Source organism: Spea bombifrons, chromosome 2 (assembly GCF_027358695.1).
Source record: "Spea bombifrons isolate aSpeBom1 chromosome 2, aSpeBom1.2.pri, whole genome shotgun sequence".
Classification (NCBI taxonomy): Eukaryota; Metazoa; Chordata; class Amphibia; order Anura; family Pelobatidae; genus Spea; species Spea bombifrons.
The window spans coordinates 14351018-14366971 of NC_071088.1; the positions used below are offsets into that span (position 1 = coordinate 14351018).

Consider the following 15954-nt stretch of genomic DNA (forward strand, 5'->3'; position numbering starts at 1 on the left):
TATATATATATATATATATATATATATATATATATGTCTATATATGTCTATATATAAAAACACATACAGGTAGCTCATGTTTCATATTTTCTTTTATTACGATTCAATAAAGTAACACTGCTTTGCTTAATATAGAGATTTGCTTTTTTATAATTTAGAAAATACTTTTTATAATTGCAAGGAAATATATTAAACTTCTAAATGGTGGTCCTTTGCTTATTTCTCAAAAAAAATAAATCAAAGGTCTAAAATAAAAACAAATAAAAAAAAAATAAAACAAACTGATTCCAGTTTTTACCAATGGCTCGATCGAACTAATAAACATAATTCCTGGCCACGAATTAGACAAAAAAAATTCAAAAACAAGATTTTCCACACGACTTAAGTAAACTTAAATGTCACAAACTGAAAGTTAACATTTTCAGTTGCCAGCTATATTGCTAATGTTTTATGTCCCCACTGACTTGTTAGACAAGTTACATAATTATAAAACGCTGGTGATACGGTGCAGCTGGAACACCCATCAAAATGAAAGAGTTGTACGTTACAATGAAGCTAAATTAATCAGTTATTTTTTGAACACGGCTATTACACGCATAGGAAACACGAACAGTACCAGCCGGTGTGATGCTATGGATTAAAAGTGCATATTTAGTAGGTTGCTATTGACATCGGAAACAGGCAGCTGATTACAATCCAGTTTCATTGGATCTGCGCAAGAATTCTGACAAAATTAAAGTGTCACCAACATCGCACTTACTGAAAGCCATTTAAAGCGTGAAGTACTGGAAACTAAAGAAAAACCTGTAAGTATCTGCGTCATTCGGTATCCTGGAGCTCCAAGAACCTATATGAAAATACAGCATGAATCTCCCATGGACTGTACCAATAAACTGTTATTAAATATGTCTAACGATTATCACTGATGCATTTAATATTCTATATAATAAATGTCTTTCTTTCCCAGTAAGTGAAATATATATATTCTACTATTCCTGTTTTACCATGCTCAAAGCATTGCTACATATTGCATAGGCATAGGCCTTATAATTACATTAGAAACAATATCATATATCTTGAGTTTTGATTAAATATTAATTTGACTTTTTTCTGGGCATTTTACCAACATCTGAACAACAGTATTTATGTTACAATTAAAGATAGAGAAACGGGTTCAATTTGCGGAAAAGACTGTTACAATTAACTTGGATTAGGGAGTTTCAATTTAAGAATAAACTATTGTAATAAGTTCTGCTGAAGTTAATGGCGCTTAACAGGAAAAAACCTATATGTTTCCATCTTTTTTTCTTTGTTTCCTTGCAAATGGCTTTTAGTTAGTGGGATATTGTCCTATTACGGTTCTAATGCAATCAAAATACTGTGAACAATCTTGAACAGCTAGAATGAACAGCTAGAATGAAATGTGGAGTAAGAAATGTTCTACTTCAAAAATAACTTCACACTCATTTCGAATGGAGACGGGACTTCAGTCCTTAGGCACTGTCCACATTTTGAAGAATAAAAGCCACTCTGCATGGAATGTAAACCTAAAATACAGAGAAAACAATGAATTTCAAAGCACATTGACACATATAGTTCAAAATTCACAGTACTCTATGCAGCTCCAAAACATGTACATGCTATAGTGTGAAGTTTTAAAGATCTGCCACTAGAGGGCAGTAAATGATTTATAACATTTATTAAAAAGTTCTTAAAATCTTTTTTTTCCCCAGCATTGCCAGGTTATAAGTACAGCACTTGCTACAACGTTAAAGCATTTGGCACTATTAACTGCGATAGCCCAGTTATTTGAAGATATGAAAAAGAAAAAACTAAATTATAAAGAATATAACAGCTAGTCGAAAGATTGGTACAAATATTTGAATGAATCAAGATTATGTTTGCCATTTTTTTAGGACCAGCATACTGGTTTGTTTTCTTGCTCAATAAGGAAGAAAGAAAGATGAATCCATTGCAAACATTCCCTATATAATTGTAAACCATAAAAAATAATAAAGCAAGCAGAATTTCTAAAATTCCGAATCGCGATGTAAAACTATGGAGGGTGGCCATGAGGAGTGACCTCTAAATATAAATCCAGTTGTGATTGAGTAAATGATTATAAGGAGACAAAGTAAAAGGATAAGACTGTTTTTGACAGTTCTGGGTAGAATCCAGCAATAAATCACTAATATATGTTAGCTGATTAAACAAGACACCGGAAGAGAAGGCAGGGGCGAAAAGAAGATTGCTGGACAGACAAAAGAAAGATTAAAGAGCTAAGCCAACCAGACTACAAAACAGGTAAATGAACCTTTACAAGAATCCTACTGACCCATCAAGCATACTGTTTAACACTAATGATGGCAACATATATTTCAGCTGCTGGGAACAAGCATTATATACTAAGAATCATTAAATAGCACATAGCATCAATCCCATCTGCTACAGCAAAAACCCTAGAAACACAGTCACATATTTCCAAGTCTCTGGGCAATACACTCTTTCTTGACATTATGGTCAAATTAAATGCAGAAGTAGCAATTAAGGCAGCCACATAACAGAATATTTTGGTGAGATGTATCTGCTGATCACAGCCAGGATGTGGTATTTTAACGATGGCATATCTTCATTTTATTGGGATCAATGAGCTGGACGTTTAATTATGTTGGTCTCCATTTATTTTCATCCATTCCCCGATGAGCACCAGCAGAGGCTCTTTTTCCCCCCAAACCGACTCTCGTTATAAATACTGGGGTAACGGGCGTCACTGATTAGATTTCCTTTAGGAGGAATGGGGGAAAAAAACCTTTTTGTCCACCATTAAAAAGCTTTTGATGACATGCATAAAAAAGATGTAATTTCAAATATTTAACTGTACAACACCAGTAAAAATACTGCCTTCTGTGAGATTCAAAGTGAATGTGGAAGCTGGTGAGGAAAAACGAGGGGTGGGAGAATACAGAATCTGCAAAGGGTGAAGGGAGAAGGCTAAAGGAAAATGAATTAAATTGTCCTGGGGAATTCTCCCTACACCATTTGAAAATAATTACTTTAAATAAAAGTCCAACAGGTGAAGGAAAAACGAGCAAAGAAACAAACAAACAAAAACTTACCAAGAGCGAGTAAGCACGATTATTGTAGGGAATATTCTCTGTAAAGAACTCCGTGGTGTGGCTTATTCTTTGGTGCCCACCGTATTCTGCAGCATCAGTATCCAGAACTATCATATACTTACAATTTAAAGATTAAGGACCATATGTTTGTAAGGTGGATGACACAGCCAATACAAATTAGAAAATAAAACGAGACCAATTGTGTGTTCAGTAAAATAAATGATCAAATGTAATAATTTTGAGTTAGGAAAATATCATGTACAGTCTTTATCATGTTGCTTAATAAACTTCACAAACGGACTATCCCAATCCCTTTCCAACTATGAATCATGGACCACCCAGTGCTTCACAGGATCTTCATATTGGTTTCTGTCTTGATGAAGCACAATACTGAGTAACTAAGCAGGACTGTGCAAAAGTGCAAAAGAGTAAGACATGTTAATAGTTTATTTTAATAATTTAACAAAAATTGAGTGAAAAGGAGAAAAATCTAGATCAAAATGAATATTTGGTGTGAGCACCCATTGCCTTCCAAAAAGCATCAGTCCTTTTTACACTTGCACAAAGTAATGGATTTTGTAGCCACATATTTAGGTTCATGATAAAGCAATTATACCAAACAGGTGCTACTGCACATCAATTTAATATGTAGGTTGAAACACAATCATTAAATGAAACAGAAACAGCTGTGTAGGAGGAATAAAACTGGGTGGAGAACAGCAACAAGACATAAGGTAGTTACACTGTATCTGCAAGGTCTCTCCCAAGCAGAAACTTCAAGGCAGACGAGTTTCTAGCACAAAGGAACGGGCAATGTTGAGAACCGAGTGCAGAAAACTAAAAATTTGTAATATTGAGTTTGGTCGCTGAAGGTCTGCGGACAGTAAAGTATGGTGTAGGTTCCTTACAGGTTTGGGGCTGCATTTCTGCAAATATAGTTGGGGATTTGGTCTTAATTGATGGTCTCCTCACTGCTTATCCATCGTGCAACACCATCAGGGGGGTATCTGACTGGCCTCAAACTTATTCTGCAGCATGACAACGACCCCAAACATACAGCCAAAGTCATTAAGAAATATCTTTGGAGTAAAGAAGAACGAGGAGTCCTGGAGGTCATGGTACGTCCCCCACAGAGCCCTGATCTCAACATCAAGTCTGTGTGGTGTAACAAGAAGAGAGAAGCAACTCAGGCTGCCTAAATCTACAGAAGAGCTGCAGTTAGTTCTCCAACATGTTTGGAACAATCTACCAGCCGAGTTCCTTAAAAAACAAAACAGTGCACGAGTTTACCTAAAAGAATTGATGCAAAGGGAGGCCACACCAAATAATGACATTTGATTTAGATTTTTCTTCTGCTGACTCACTTTGCATTTTGTTAAATGATAAAATGTAACTATTAACTTTTGCACAGTACTGTGCTCTATTTCACAACAAGAAAGGAAATCTTACCTTAATTAAACATATTTCATTTCACTTGATACGGGTTATAATGCTGTATACATTCTGGGTTTCCTTGGAAATATATTATTATATTTTGAAACAACAGTATAATCTGTCTATAATTTGTCAAGTCTTCTTGTGCGTTAAAGATCATTTATCAACAATAAATCAAGTGGAATGTCACCTGATACTTTGGGTTTCTAAAAAGTTAATAAAAAGGAAACAATTTGGTATTTTTGTAACTCAGAAGCATGTGAATCCCTGGAATATACATGATACATACAATATGCGTTAATAATGGAAAACTCACATTAACTCCAGTAACTCAAGTCTCCTGAAACATGACCTTACGAGTTTGGTTTCCATTGCAATCAATGGGGCCGTAACTCGCCTCAACCAACAGATCTCACTTATCTCAGCATGTCTCCTGTAAGCTTCATAGACTAGTAAACACTTCTGCGTCTTTAAATCTGTCTCAACAGTCCACGTGTTCATCCAAGTACTGAAAACAGCATTTGTAACGTAAAGAAAAGTTGGGTAATCAGCTGAAAATACACGACTAGTTTAAACCTGAAAATAAACGTTATTCTAAAAGTGTCAATTAATCCAAAATAACAGAAAGTCAGTGCTTACAGCAACCAAACGAGTCAACAACTTTCAAGAGCATTAAAAAGGTAAGCAAAATCAATTAAACCTTATCTTTGTATACCATGCTTTCATCGATAGTGGCCATATCAATACGATGTTAAGATGCTTCAAGGCAACTATGTTTTCACAGCATGATGCCCATAGCAAAAATACAAATAAAGTACAACTTTCCTTGACCCCCATGAAGCTGGCAAAAAAGTTTGAGAAAAACAGGATTACTGAATATTTTTCAGATCTAGGGATTTTATTTTAATTACACGATACGTGTCCAGCAAAGCGATTGGCTACAGACTTCGTACTCTCTTTGTACTTTGTACAGACTTAGCACTTGTCCAGTTTAAGGTATCATGGCCACTTTTATATATGTATCTAGCGGACCATGTATTACAGACCTATCGGATACGGGATATTGTTACTTGAGGCTCAATGAACAGCAGTAAAGAAATTATTCTCCCATTCTACCAAACAGACCATGGTGCCTTTATTCTGTTAATATATGTTAAAGAAAAACTCACTGCTTTACCTTTTTCATTGTATTTTACTTTTTCCAAAGTACTTTAATTAGCATTCCTCTTTGACGAGGCTGTGACATGAATCTGCCCCTTTAACTATAATCAAGCCTGCATGAACACCACTCAAAAATGATGTTTGGCTGAGTACACTATGTTCAGTGACATTTGTATTGCCCAGGAACATACCCTATATATCCCGACACATCCCTAAAAACATATTTTCAACAGCTTAGTCAAGCATAACCACACACATGGATCTCCCCAGCATAATTCAAACACAGCAACTCTTACCAACGAAGCACAGCGCACCCAAAACCTACAGGATTCAAACACGCATTACACATCAGGCAAAGTGCGATGCAGCGGCTTAACCAAGGACATAAAGCATTGGTGTGTTCTCACTAACAGTACACCTGAAACAAATCATCATACAGAACACAAAAAATTCATAATCATCACATCCTACTGTAAAAAAACCAACAAAACATTTAACAGGGGCGGAGAAATAGTGGCCTTCCGTTGAATGGAAAGGGATATGACAAAAGTCCAAGAGGGGGTCAGGAAAGCGAGGACTGGGGTTAATCCTCCTCATCGGGAATGCCAATGATGGCGTAACTCCGAGCAAGCCGAGGATCAGCCTGTGACCGTCGTTATTTAAAAAGCCTTGAAGCAGGTTTAAGCGCATGTACATCACATCATCTTCTCTGTTATGGTTGATAGCTATTAATATTGTAACTGAGACATGCTTTAAAGGGGATGACAACTACAATATTAAGTGTGCATTTACTATAAAATGTATATATACTTACCTGTCGGCTCTGCTACAGAATGCACTGCAAACAGCACTCAGTAAAACAAACATGAGCATTGTGGGTACTTGCGTCCCACCTGGTTGCCATATTTTGCAGCTTTTTCTTTACCTCCGTAGTTTTGAATATGTCATAACGGGGAGACGTCAGCCAAGTGCTGCTATGACCAATAACGCAGGCAAGATATCTCAACCAATAAAGCTAAGCTCAGTCTTTCACTTAAACTATGGATACTTTGAATAAATTGTTATATTAATGTAGTTCTGCACAGAAAATCCTACTATATGGCATTTATATTTCCAAATGTTAAAAATATCATGGGCTATAAGGTCAGAAATTATTGAGAATACATTCTTACAGAGAGATGTTAGAGAGGATAATTAACGCTTAGACTGGGCTTGGTACTGATCGAGTAGTAAAACGCTATAAAATTACACAGCATTATGGAATATGACGGCGCTGGATAAATCAATAAGTAATAATTGACTGGTTATGCATCCCATATTACATATATGTATTTATTATATAAGGGTGGGTGCTTATATAATAAATACATATGTAATATGGGATACAGTATGTATGTGCATATGGGGTCCCTCTAGCCAGAATGCAGCTGATTTTAAATGTAACAAATTTCAAGCGGGTATATTGACAATATAAAAAAAACTGTAATCATTAACATCAATATGTGCAAGATATAGACCCCCTTCTTTTAACAACTTCCTTAGGTCTAAACCACACAAAATGAATACCCGAATAAACACTTTTTTTGGACTAAAGTCCAACATATATATAAAGTTCCCATAAATTCCATAAATTATCTACTTATAATAATATGGGGAGATTGGTTTACCGCTACGTGGCAGAATAGTACATGTCAATATGTCTAGGTGTTTATGGCTCACATAAAGACAGGAGTCCAATGGAAAATTGAAACAAGATCCTTCCCCCATTCACAACTAAATGAGACGAACCCAAGGACCTAATATTACAATGGGTAGAAAAATGGGCAGATTAGACAGGACGAGCAGAATTATTCCATGTTTCCATGTGTGCTAGGGACAGTACAGCCCAGAGGAAACAATATGATTCTTGTTTGAGATCAAATGAGATAGTATGGATGGCATTATCCATAAGGTTAATTACTTATTGAAGACTATTGCTTATTCAGACAATCTGAATACTAATGTTCAAACCAAATGATACATTGTACACAAGGAATGCGTAATGAAACCTACAGCTTCACTAGAACGGAATGCAAATGATATTACGCGGATCAATTTTGCTTTTTAACTCAATTAACTGAGAACCATAGAAAATCTAGAATGGTTTAAAGTTTATGTAGGTTATTAACTGGCATAGTTAAAATGCAATTTGCCTCTTTGCTACAAAAGTCTACGATATAATGCAGAGTGATGCATCAAAGCTCTATTCAGCAGTAATAGGATGACCTTGCAGGGCTAATGATATAGCCGTGCAAAGAGGGATGTTTGTTCTGTCTTGGAAAACCTGCTAACATTAAACCTTTCAAAATTGCAACAAAAAAACAAAACATTGAATTTGTTATCCTTTATTTTAGAACAGATCAAGCTTACCTGCTACATATGACCGAAATACCTAAAGGATTTAGCAAAGGCAACCAACTGGTCCTATTCCTAAGCCAATGTTATACAATATAGATGGCCACTACAATGGTGGAGAGGTAGAGGTTAAAAAAAATATCAGGTATGACTAGAGAATTTAAACATATACAGTTTGATGAAAAGTCAAGAGGACATACTCTTTGATTTGCCCATTACTTGGGTCTTTTCTAAGTTGTCATCACTTCTTCACACTCAATACCATCAACCCAAATCCTGAAAACAAACAATCTGTTTTGCCCACCTTTGGGATCTCCCCACCAATGACTCCTCCAAATCACCCTCACTACAATCAAGTCATGCTCGCCCAAGCCTCCCCTTATCTCGTCTCCATCCTTCTCAACCCATTCATAGATTGTAAGCTCAAAAGAGCAAGGTCTTCTCCGCCGGAATCGGCCAGCGCTTTATAAATAAATGTAATGTAATGTAATGTTCTTTACAAGTAAGTCAACTTATGTTAATGTAATTGTCAATTTTCCGTTTTTTTTTTAATTGATGCAATGTTGTTAATTTTCACTCTATTGTAATGACTCTATAGAACCTAATAAATAAAATGTGGAGATTTCATACAAGGGGAAATGTTTAGAGGAAGAGGTCAAAGATTAGAACTACAGATTCACAGATCTAGATGTAACGTTAGACAAAATAATTATTAACTGGTGGTAGATTTGTGTAAAGTCTGAGGTCTTACTCTAGGTAGAAAAAAAAATGAATCGGCTAGAACAATGTACTAACAGCCATAGTTTATTAAAATTCTTCCTAAGAATTCTTAGGAAGGCAATCCTCCATTTTTATCTTAGTAACCGTTTCCTTTTGGATGAGAATGTTAAAGTAAGTGTTTAATAGATTAAGTGCTGAAAATGCAAGAAGCTGAGCACTTAGTACACAAAAATCCTTTACTGTGATTACATACTTTAGAAAAAAGTTGCACTTGAAGGAACAGTCTTAGTCCCTGGTTGTCTCTACTGAAAGCAGGAACCATCAGTATGCAGACGTCTTGCACATACTCAGTAAACTCCAACTGCATTCACATGTATGCTAGCAAAACATCAGTGTTCAGATAGCATAAACATACTTGGCTGCTTCCGCTGCCACTGACTAGAATGGGAGTTCTACTGAGCATGTGAAAGATGCATACTATATAGTACACTTTCGGTAGAGGCAGCTGAAGCGGAGTTAAATGAGGCAAAAGAATACCCGAGGACTGTATGCACCTGCGACATGCATTAACAGGAAAACCGGGCTATAGTGCCCTGGGTACATTTTCCCTGTCCATGAGAGTTCTAAGTACCTTTAAAGCACCAATCTTGCTTGTCAACACCCATGTTAATCATGTAAAAGTTTGCATGTTTTTATTTTTTTATGGAAACATGTTACACGATGACAGTTGCCATTAGAAAATAGTTTTGTTTTTTAATCTTAAAACGTGTGTTTTCATGTGATTAAACATTCAGAGGAATGAACAGCATATTCGAGAGTGCAAATAATGTCTTGTGTAATTGGAAAAAGACAGTGTTATCCCATGAAACTCTGACTGAGCAGGCTATTACAAATGTAAAGTATCTGGTCTGGAGTTTTTAAAGCAGGAAAAAATGGGTCGCCAGATTCTTTGTGTGAGACAAGAAAGAAAATTAAGCAAAATGGTATCAAACTGTGTTGTTGAGGGTCAGAACTTGGAAATGGGTTTCTAGATAAATATATCATCTTAATCAGATTAAAAAAGGAAAAATCTAGATTCTTAAGTGTTAAATACTAGGACTGTGCTGTGTGTCAATTAGCAGGTCTGTTTATAAAAATAAAATAAAAATACTTCATCATATGAAGGTTAATAATAGCACCCGTTCCCGAAATGAGAAGGGATGGGAGATTTAATGGCCAGATGAATAAAAGAGAATATATGCATTCACAAACATCAGCGTTTTATTGCTAATAAAAAAAAAAAAAAAACAAACACATTTTTCTAAGTGAATAGTAAAGCCTATAATATGAAACAAGAGCCTTTAACGAATGTAATATTATATACATAAAGGTCTCTCACAGCGGCAGGGCCAGATCCATTCCTATGTACAGGTATTAGCGGGAGAACGATCCAATCAGAATCAGCCACTCTCGCTGAATAGGAATGCTCTCTGGCACAGAGAGAGATAAGATGATGATGGATGAATGCGAGTGTTGTGTGAGTATGTTTGAATGTGTGTCATTTGATTCAGAATACTGTGAGCAACAGTTTGGCTGAGAGTGGTTAGTTTGTGTCTTTGTTGGGTGGCCTCTACCGCATGTTTTTGGCCACTATTTTTTTTTTTATGTATACCATTTATGATCTTCTTATGGGAAAGGGAGTACTTTAAGACCTGTTCCATTTAAAAATGATAGAACAGAGACTACTTAAAAGAAAATGTAATGGGTTAGAAAAAGAAGGAACAAAAAAAATAGTTTTTGATTTAGGTATTGTGATGAAAATATATTCACAGCCACATGAATGCAGAATAAACCCACTGTTACATATAATATGACAGGTATAGAATACCGATTGGGATGCACTACGCCTTTGTATAAAAAAGGACATACATTGTTAACAGACACTGACAGTTACATAACCGTACTTCAAAACAGTCTAGAAGTCAACATACTACAAAGCAGCATCTATGCCTCGAGCAATCACACTCCAGTGACTTGCTTAAATGACCTTATTCCCTCATTAGAAGATCTGGGGACAAGATGAAAATGTCATCGAGGGAAAATGTACACTTAAAATGCACACTCCTGAAACATCTGAATATCACATGGACAAATCCATTTGCTACCTGACCATTCTTAAAACCAAGTGCCGTTAATAATAAATTACTTAACATATAAGCAAGTAAAGTTTCATATGCATAGACACACTCCATAGCGTACCAGATGTAGATAGAAGGCTAATAACAACCAGCATTTAGCTTTTTTTATATTAAAAAAAATAACACTTTAAACCAGCACTTTGCTTTATGCACAGAGTCTCCAATAGCGAACATCTGAAAACTATAAAAACTAAAAAAAACTATATTAACTACCTAGTGAGCCAAGATGCATGCAATCCTCTGCATTTATCACCCTACGATATCTGCATAAACAAACCATGCTGTACACTCTCAAGGATTAACAGCACACAAGGTGGTCGGTCACGTATTTATTTATGTTTGAAGTATCCTACTCAATACCCACACCTCCGTCCCTCCTATACAAAACTGAAGGCTCAATACCACCTCCCCTCTCGCCGACATAAGGACTGGAATGGGGTCAGGAGGTCTATCACCCTCAAGGTTGTTCTGGTTGAAATGAAATTGACCTAAACTGGCAATCAACTGTAGAGTAACAATGGCCATTGAACTAGAATCTAACCATGATCTTCATGAAAAGAAACCTGTTGCTGCTCCAGCTAAGCCTGAAAAGAAGTTTGGGGATTACATCCAACAGCTTATACAATACTCAGTATGTTATCATGATCAAAATTCATTTTTGTTGTTTTTAAGTAAAGCTTTAAACATTATAAAAATATTCATGTGTTAATATTTATGAAAGGATATTTCCCCGGTGAGTTTACAGCCACTCTGTACCCAGTGAAACTTTTGTTTGGATGGAAATTAAAGATGAAAAGGAGATTTGCCCTCTCAAACACAATAATCTTATCATCTTCATGTTTTGCACTGACATAAGCCTAGGAGAAAAAAAAGAAGACTGAAATTAGTTACAAAATTCAATTGCTTTCTGTGATACATGGTGAAACAATAACAAATGTGTGAACCAATATATATATATTTATATATAGATATATATAAGTATTTTGACAAAGTTCTGATCTGTTGGTAATATCAAAAGGTTAAAGGGGAAGTTATACCTAAGTATTTGGACATACAATTTTCCAGATTATAACTTGCATTCCATAAAAAAAACACTAAATGGTTATAAGCAAACATATAGGAAAATAATAAACAATGTTTATTTTCTTAAAAAAAAAAAAAAACAACAAAAAAACCACATAGAATTTAATGATAGACAAGAACCATTTGATCTGACCATTTTCCCCACTGTAAATACTGAAAACTTAATTAGTCTTTGGTTCCTTCTTATAGTCAGATTAGTTTTATGCCTATCCCATGCATATTTAAATCAGTTACTGTATTAACATCTACCACTTAAGCTTGGAGGCGATTTCTCTTATCTACAACCTTACCAGTAAAGTAGAACTTCCTTATATAACATCTAAGCCTCTAGTTTTAGATTATGACCTCTTGTCCGAATATTTTTCCTCCTTTGAAATAAAATTCCCCTCTTGTACTTTGTTAAATCTGTTTACTTATCTAAGAGCTTCTATTATATTTCCTCCTCCAAGATATACATATTGAGATCCCTTAATCTTTCCTGGCATTCTTTTATCCTGCAAACCATTCACCATTTTAATAGCCCTTCTCTGAACTCTCTCCAGAATACAGAATGAACACGGTATGCCACTGGTACCCCAGATAGCACATTTTCCTTTTAATCCTGCACTTAAATGAATGTAGGAGGAAAGGTAGAAGGCACAATTTAAAATTAATAGGTGCCTAATGAACTGCTTCTTGGAATATAAAAGTATTCAGAATTTAAATGGTCAACAACCAGAACGTGTGCTGGTGAACATAAGCATAAAAGGCCCTTTTGACTTGTTCTAGAATGTAATTAGTTTACAAACATATATAAATTATAATAAATTAATAAAGGGTTTCATGCAATCATCATGGCCTTCAAATAAAATACATAAGGTTAAAAGTCGTGTATACAGTTGTGTGAAAAAGAAGGTATTCTGAATTTATTGGCTTAACATATCAGAATAACAACAATCGTCCTTGTCAGGTCTAAAGATGTTTTATTTTTAACAAAAATAAAGCCAAAATGGAGAAGCCATGTGCAAAAAACCAAGTACACCTTAGGATTTAATAGCTTGTAGAACCACCTTTAGCAGCAATAACTTGAAGTAATCATTTTCTGTAGGACTTTATCAGTCTCTCACATCATTGTGCAGGAATTTTGGCCCACTCTTCATTACAATGTTGCTTCAGTTCATTAAGGTTTGCGGACATTTGTTAAGCACGGCTCTTAATGTGCCGCTACAGCATTTCAATCAGGTTGAGGTCTGTACCCTTACTGGGCCATTGCAACAGTTTATGGTCGACTACATTATTGAAAGGTTCTCAGGTCCTGTGTCCTGGCTGCAAAACAAGCCCAAATCATAACCCCTAGTATATGGTGTTTGGCATGAACCAAACACAGCATATCAGCACAAACATTTACACTTTGGTCTTGTCTGTCCAAAGGACATTGTTCCAGATGCACCTATGGAAACCTAAGCCATTCTGCCATATTTTAGAGAGAAGAGGCTTTCTCCTGGCAACCCTTCCAAAGAAACTATACTTGTTCAGTTTTTTACTAATTGTACTGTCATGAACTTTAACATTTGACATGCTAATTGGGGCCTGTAGAGTCTGAGATGTAACTATTGGTTTTGTTTTGCAATTTCCCTGAGCATTGCACGGTCTGACCTTGGGGTGAATTTGCTGGGACATCCACTCCTGGGAAAATTAGCAAATGTCTTGAATGTTTTCCACTTTCAAATATTCTTTCTCATTGTAAAATGATGGACTTTAAATTGTTTGGAAATGGTCCTATAACCCTTCCCAGATTGGTGGGCAGCAACAATCACTTCTCAGAGATCATTGCTGATGTATTTTCTCTTTGGCATTGTGTTAACATACACCTGAATGCTCCAGACTACAAACTGCTAAAACTTCGGCTTTTATAGCGGTGGTCACACTTGGTGATGATCAATTAATCAAGGGCATTTGATTAGGATCACCTGTCTGCTACTTAGCATCTTAATTCCTATGGAAGCAGTAAGGGTGTACTTAGTTTTTCACACATGGCTTCTCCATTTATGGCTTTATTTTTGTTGAATACACAGTGTAATAAGTAATGTGTTGTTGTTCGTCTGAGGTTGTTTTTACCTAATTGTCACACCTGCTGAACAGGAACAGATGAGTGTTATTATGTTCTGATATGTAAAAACATAGAATTCAAAGAGGGTGTATTTTCTTTTTCACACAATTGTAAATCTGCATGTAAGTCACTTTCAGATTGGTCCTCAAGAAAATGCCAATAGCATTGCATGTTTCACCTGCTCTCTTGGGACTTAATTACATGGTAAACATTTTCTCCCAAACCAAATGTTATGAAGAGGAAGAGATGTGTATAAATAATCACATAATTAAATATACTAAACCAAGATATTAAAATAATAAGCATACTTATTATTTATGACCACCGGATATAGAATTAAAAAAAAAAAATCAGTATACAAAAATAATCACATCCCAATGCCAAATCAATAGATTATCTATTATAATGAATCTTATATGTTTTGCGAAAATTTGCTGAAGGGAAGTGGGGGGGTTCAGGACTTCATTTACAGTTTATGGAGTAAAGTAGTTTGTAATCCATCTAAAATGTGGGGGAATAAGCCTTGTGCATTTATATTCATAAATATAATTATTAAACTGCACATTTTTACAAACATTTAATTTAAGTATTTTTTTCCTTCTAAAAAGCTTGTCTGTTACAGACAGTTTCAATTAAGTTGGGCTTCACATTGACATTTCAATAAAAAGCGGTGCTTCCTAGTTTAGGATTACAAAAAATCCCTGAGAATAAAATAGGGATGATCCACTGGTCCCTCCTCTTAATCGACTTCTGTTCTCATTTCTCTTACAATTTACACAACCTGATGCAGTAAAGACAGCCATTAGTAGAAGTATTTTCTGCTAAAATGAATTATCAGAAATTGTGATTTGCTTAATAGAAGAAGAAGAAAAAAGATTTTTGTATTTAACACTGTGCAAATCCAAAGCCAACCTGTCAATGCTATAAAATATTCCAGCAAAATAAAACATTGGAGTGGGAACGAAAAGATATGTATTTTGTGCATACGTACTACCATTTTTAATGCACACAACAGTTTTAACACTTAGCATTTCGGCCTTCTTTCCTAAATTCTACATTTTACAGATCTATATACTGAAGAAAAAACAAACAAACGTATAATGGTGTTTACATATTAAACCACAAGCTACAGGTGGTGTCATAACATTCATTTACTGTGACAGCTGTGACCGCTGTTAGCCTTTACACAGAAGGGAGAGAACAAGAGAAAAAGAAAGAAAGAAGGTCTGAATCTTCATTCTTTTGTTAAAACTAATGATTTTTTTTACTCCTTTAATAAAAACAGGATGTAATACTGACAATAAATTACTTAATCCCTCCCACACTACAGCTTGAAGAACTGTAAATGAAATGGGATATATATATATATACATACATACATATATACACACATATATACACACACACACAAATATATATTTATATTCCTCGACTGTGACCTACCTGAGGTGCTGCAAGCCAGCCCAAACGCTCCTCTAATTTATTCATGGCTCTGTCAAAATCATAAAGGTATCTGTAGCGCAGCATTTGATCATCAGCCAAATGAAACTGTCTCCTAGCATAATGGTAACTTTCGTTGTTTCCTTTCCTCGGAAAATCAAGCCATTCTGGGTGCCCAAATTCATTACCTGTATTTAAAAAAACAGACGCTTATTTGTTATTATCTGTAACAATAAAAACACACAATGACAAGAACAAAAATTCTTGACATGACTTTTTTTTTTCCAACCGTGTTCTGACTTTTACAAAAGTCAAGAGAAAGAAGCTTAAACAAAACAAA

General features: G+C 35.3%; 1 protein-coding gene across 1 annotated transcript in view; it reads right to left on the minus strand.

The window, feature by feature from the left end:
- Nucleotides 1–1427: 1427 nt before the first annotated feature.
- Nucleotides 1428–15954, minus strand: part of GBE1 (1,4-alpha-glucan branching enzyme 1) — a 59090-nt gene continuing 44563 nt past the window's right edge. Inside the window, exons 13-16 of the mRNA XM_053456890.1 lie at nt 15618–15802; nt 11729–11859; nt 3117–3234; nt 1428–1547 (exon numbers count right to left, since the gene is read on the minus strand). Of these exons, the coding sequence (XP_053312865.1) occupies nt 1494–1547; nt 3117–3234; nt 11729–11859; nt 15618–15802 (488 nt within the window). The 3' untranslated portion in view covers nt 1428–1493. The remainder of the gene's footprint in view (nt 1548–3116; nt 3235–11728; nt 11860–15617; nt 15803–15954) is intronic.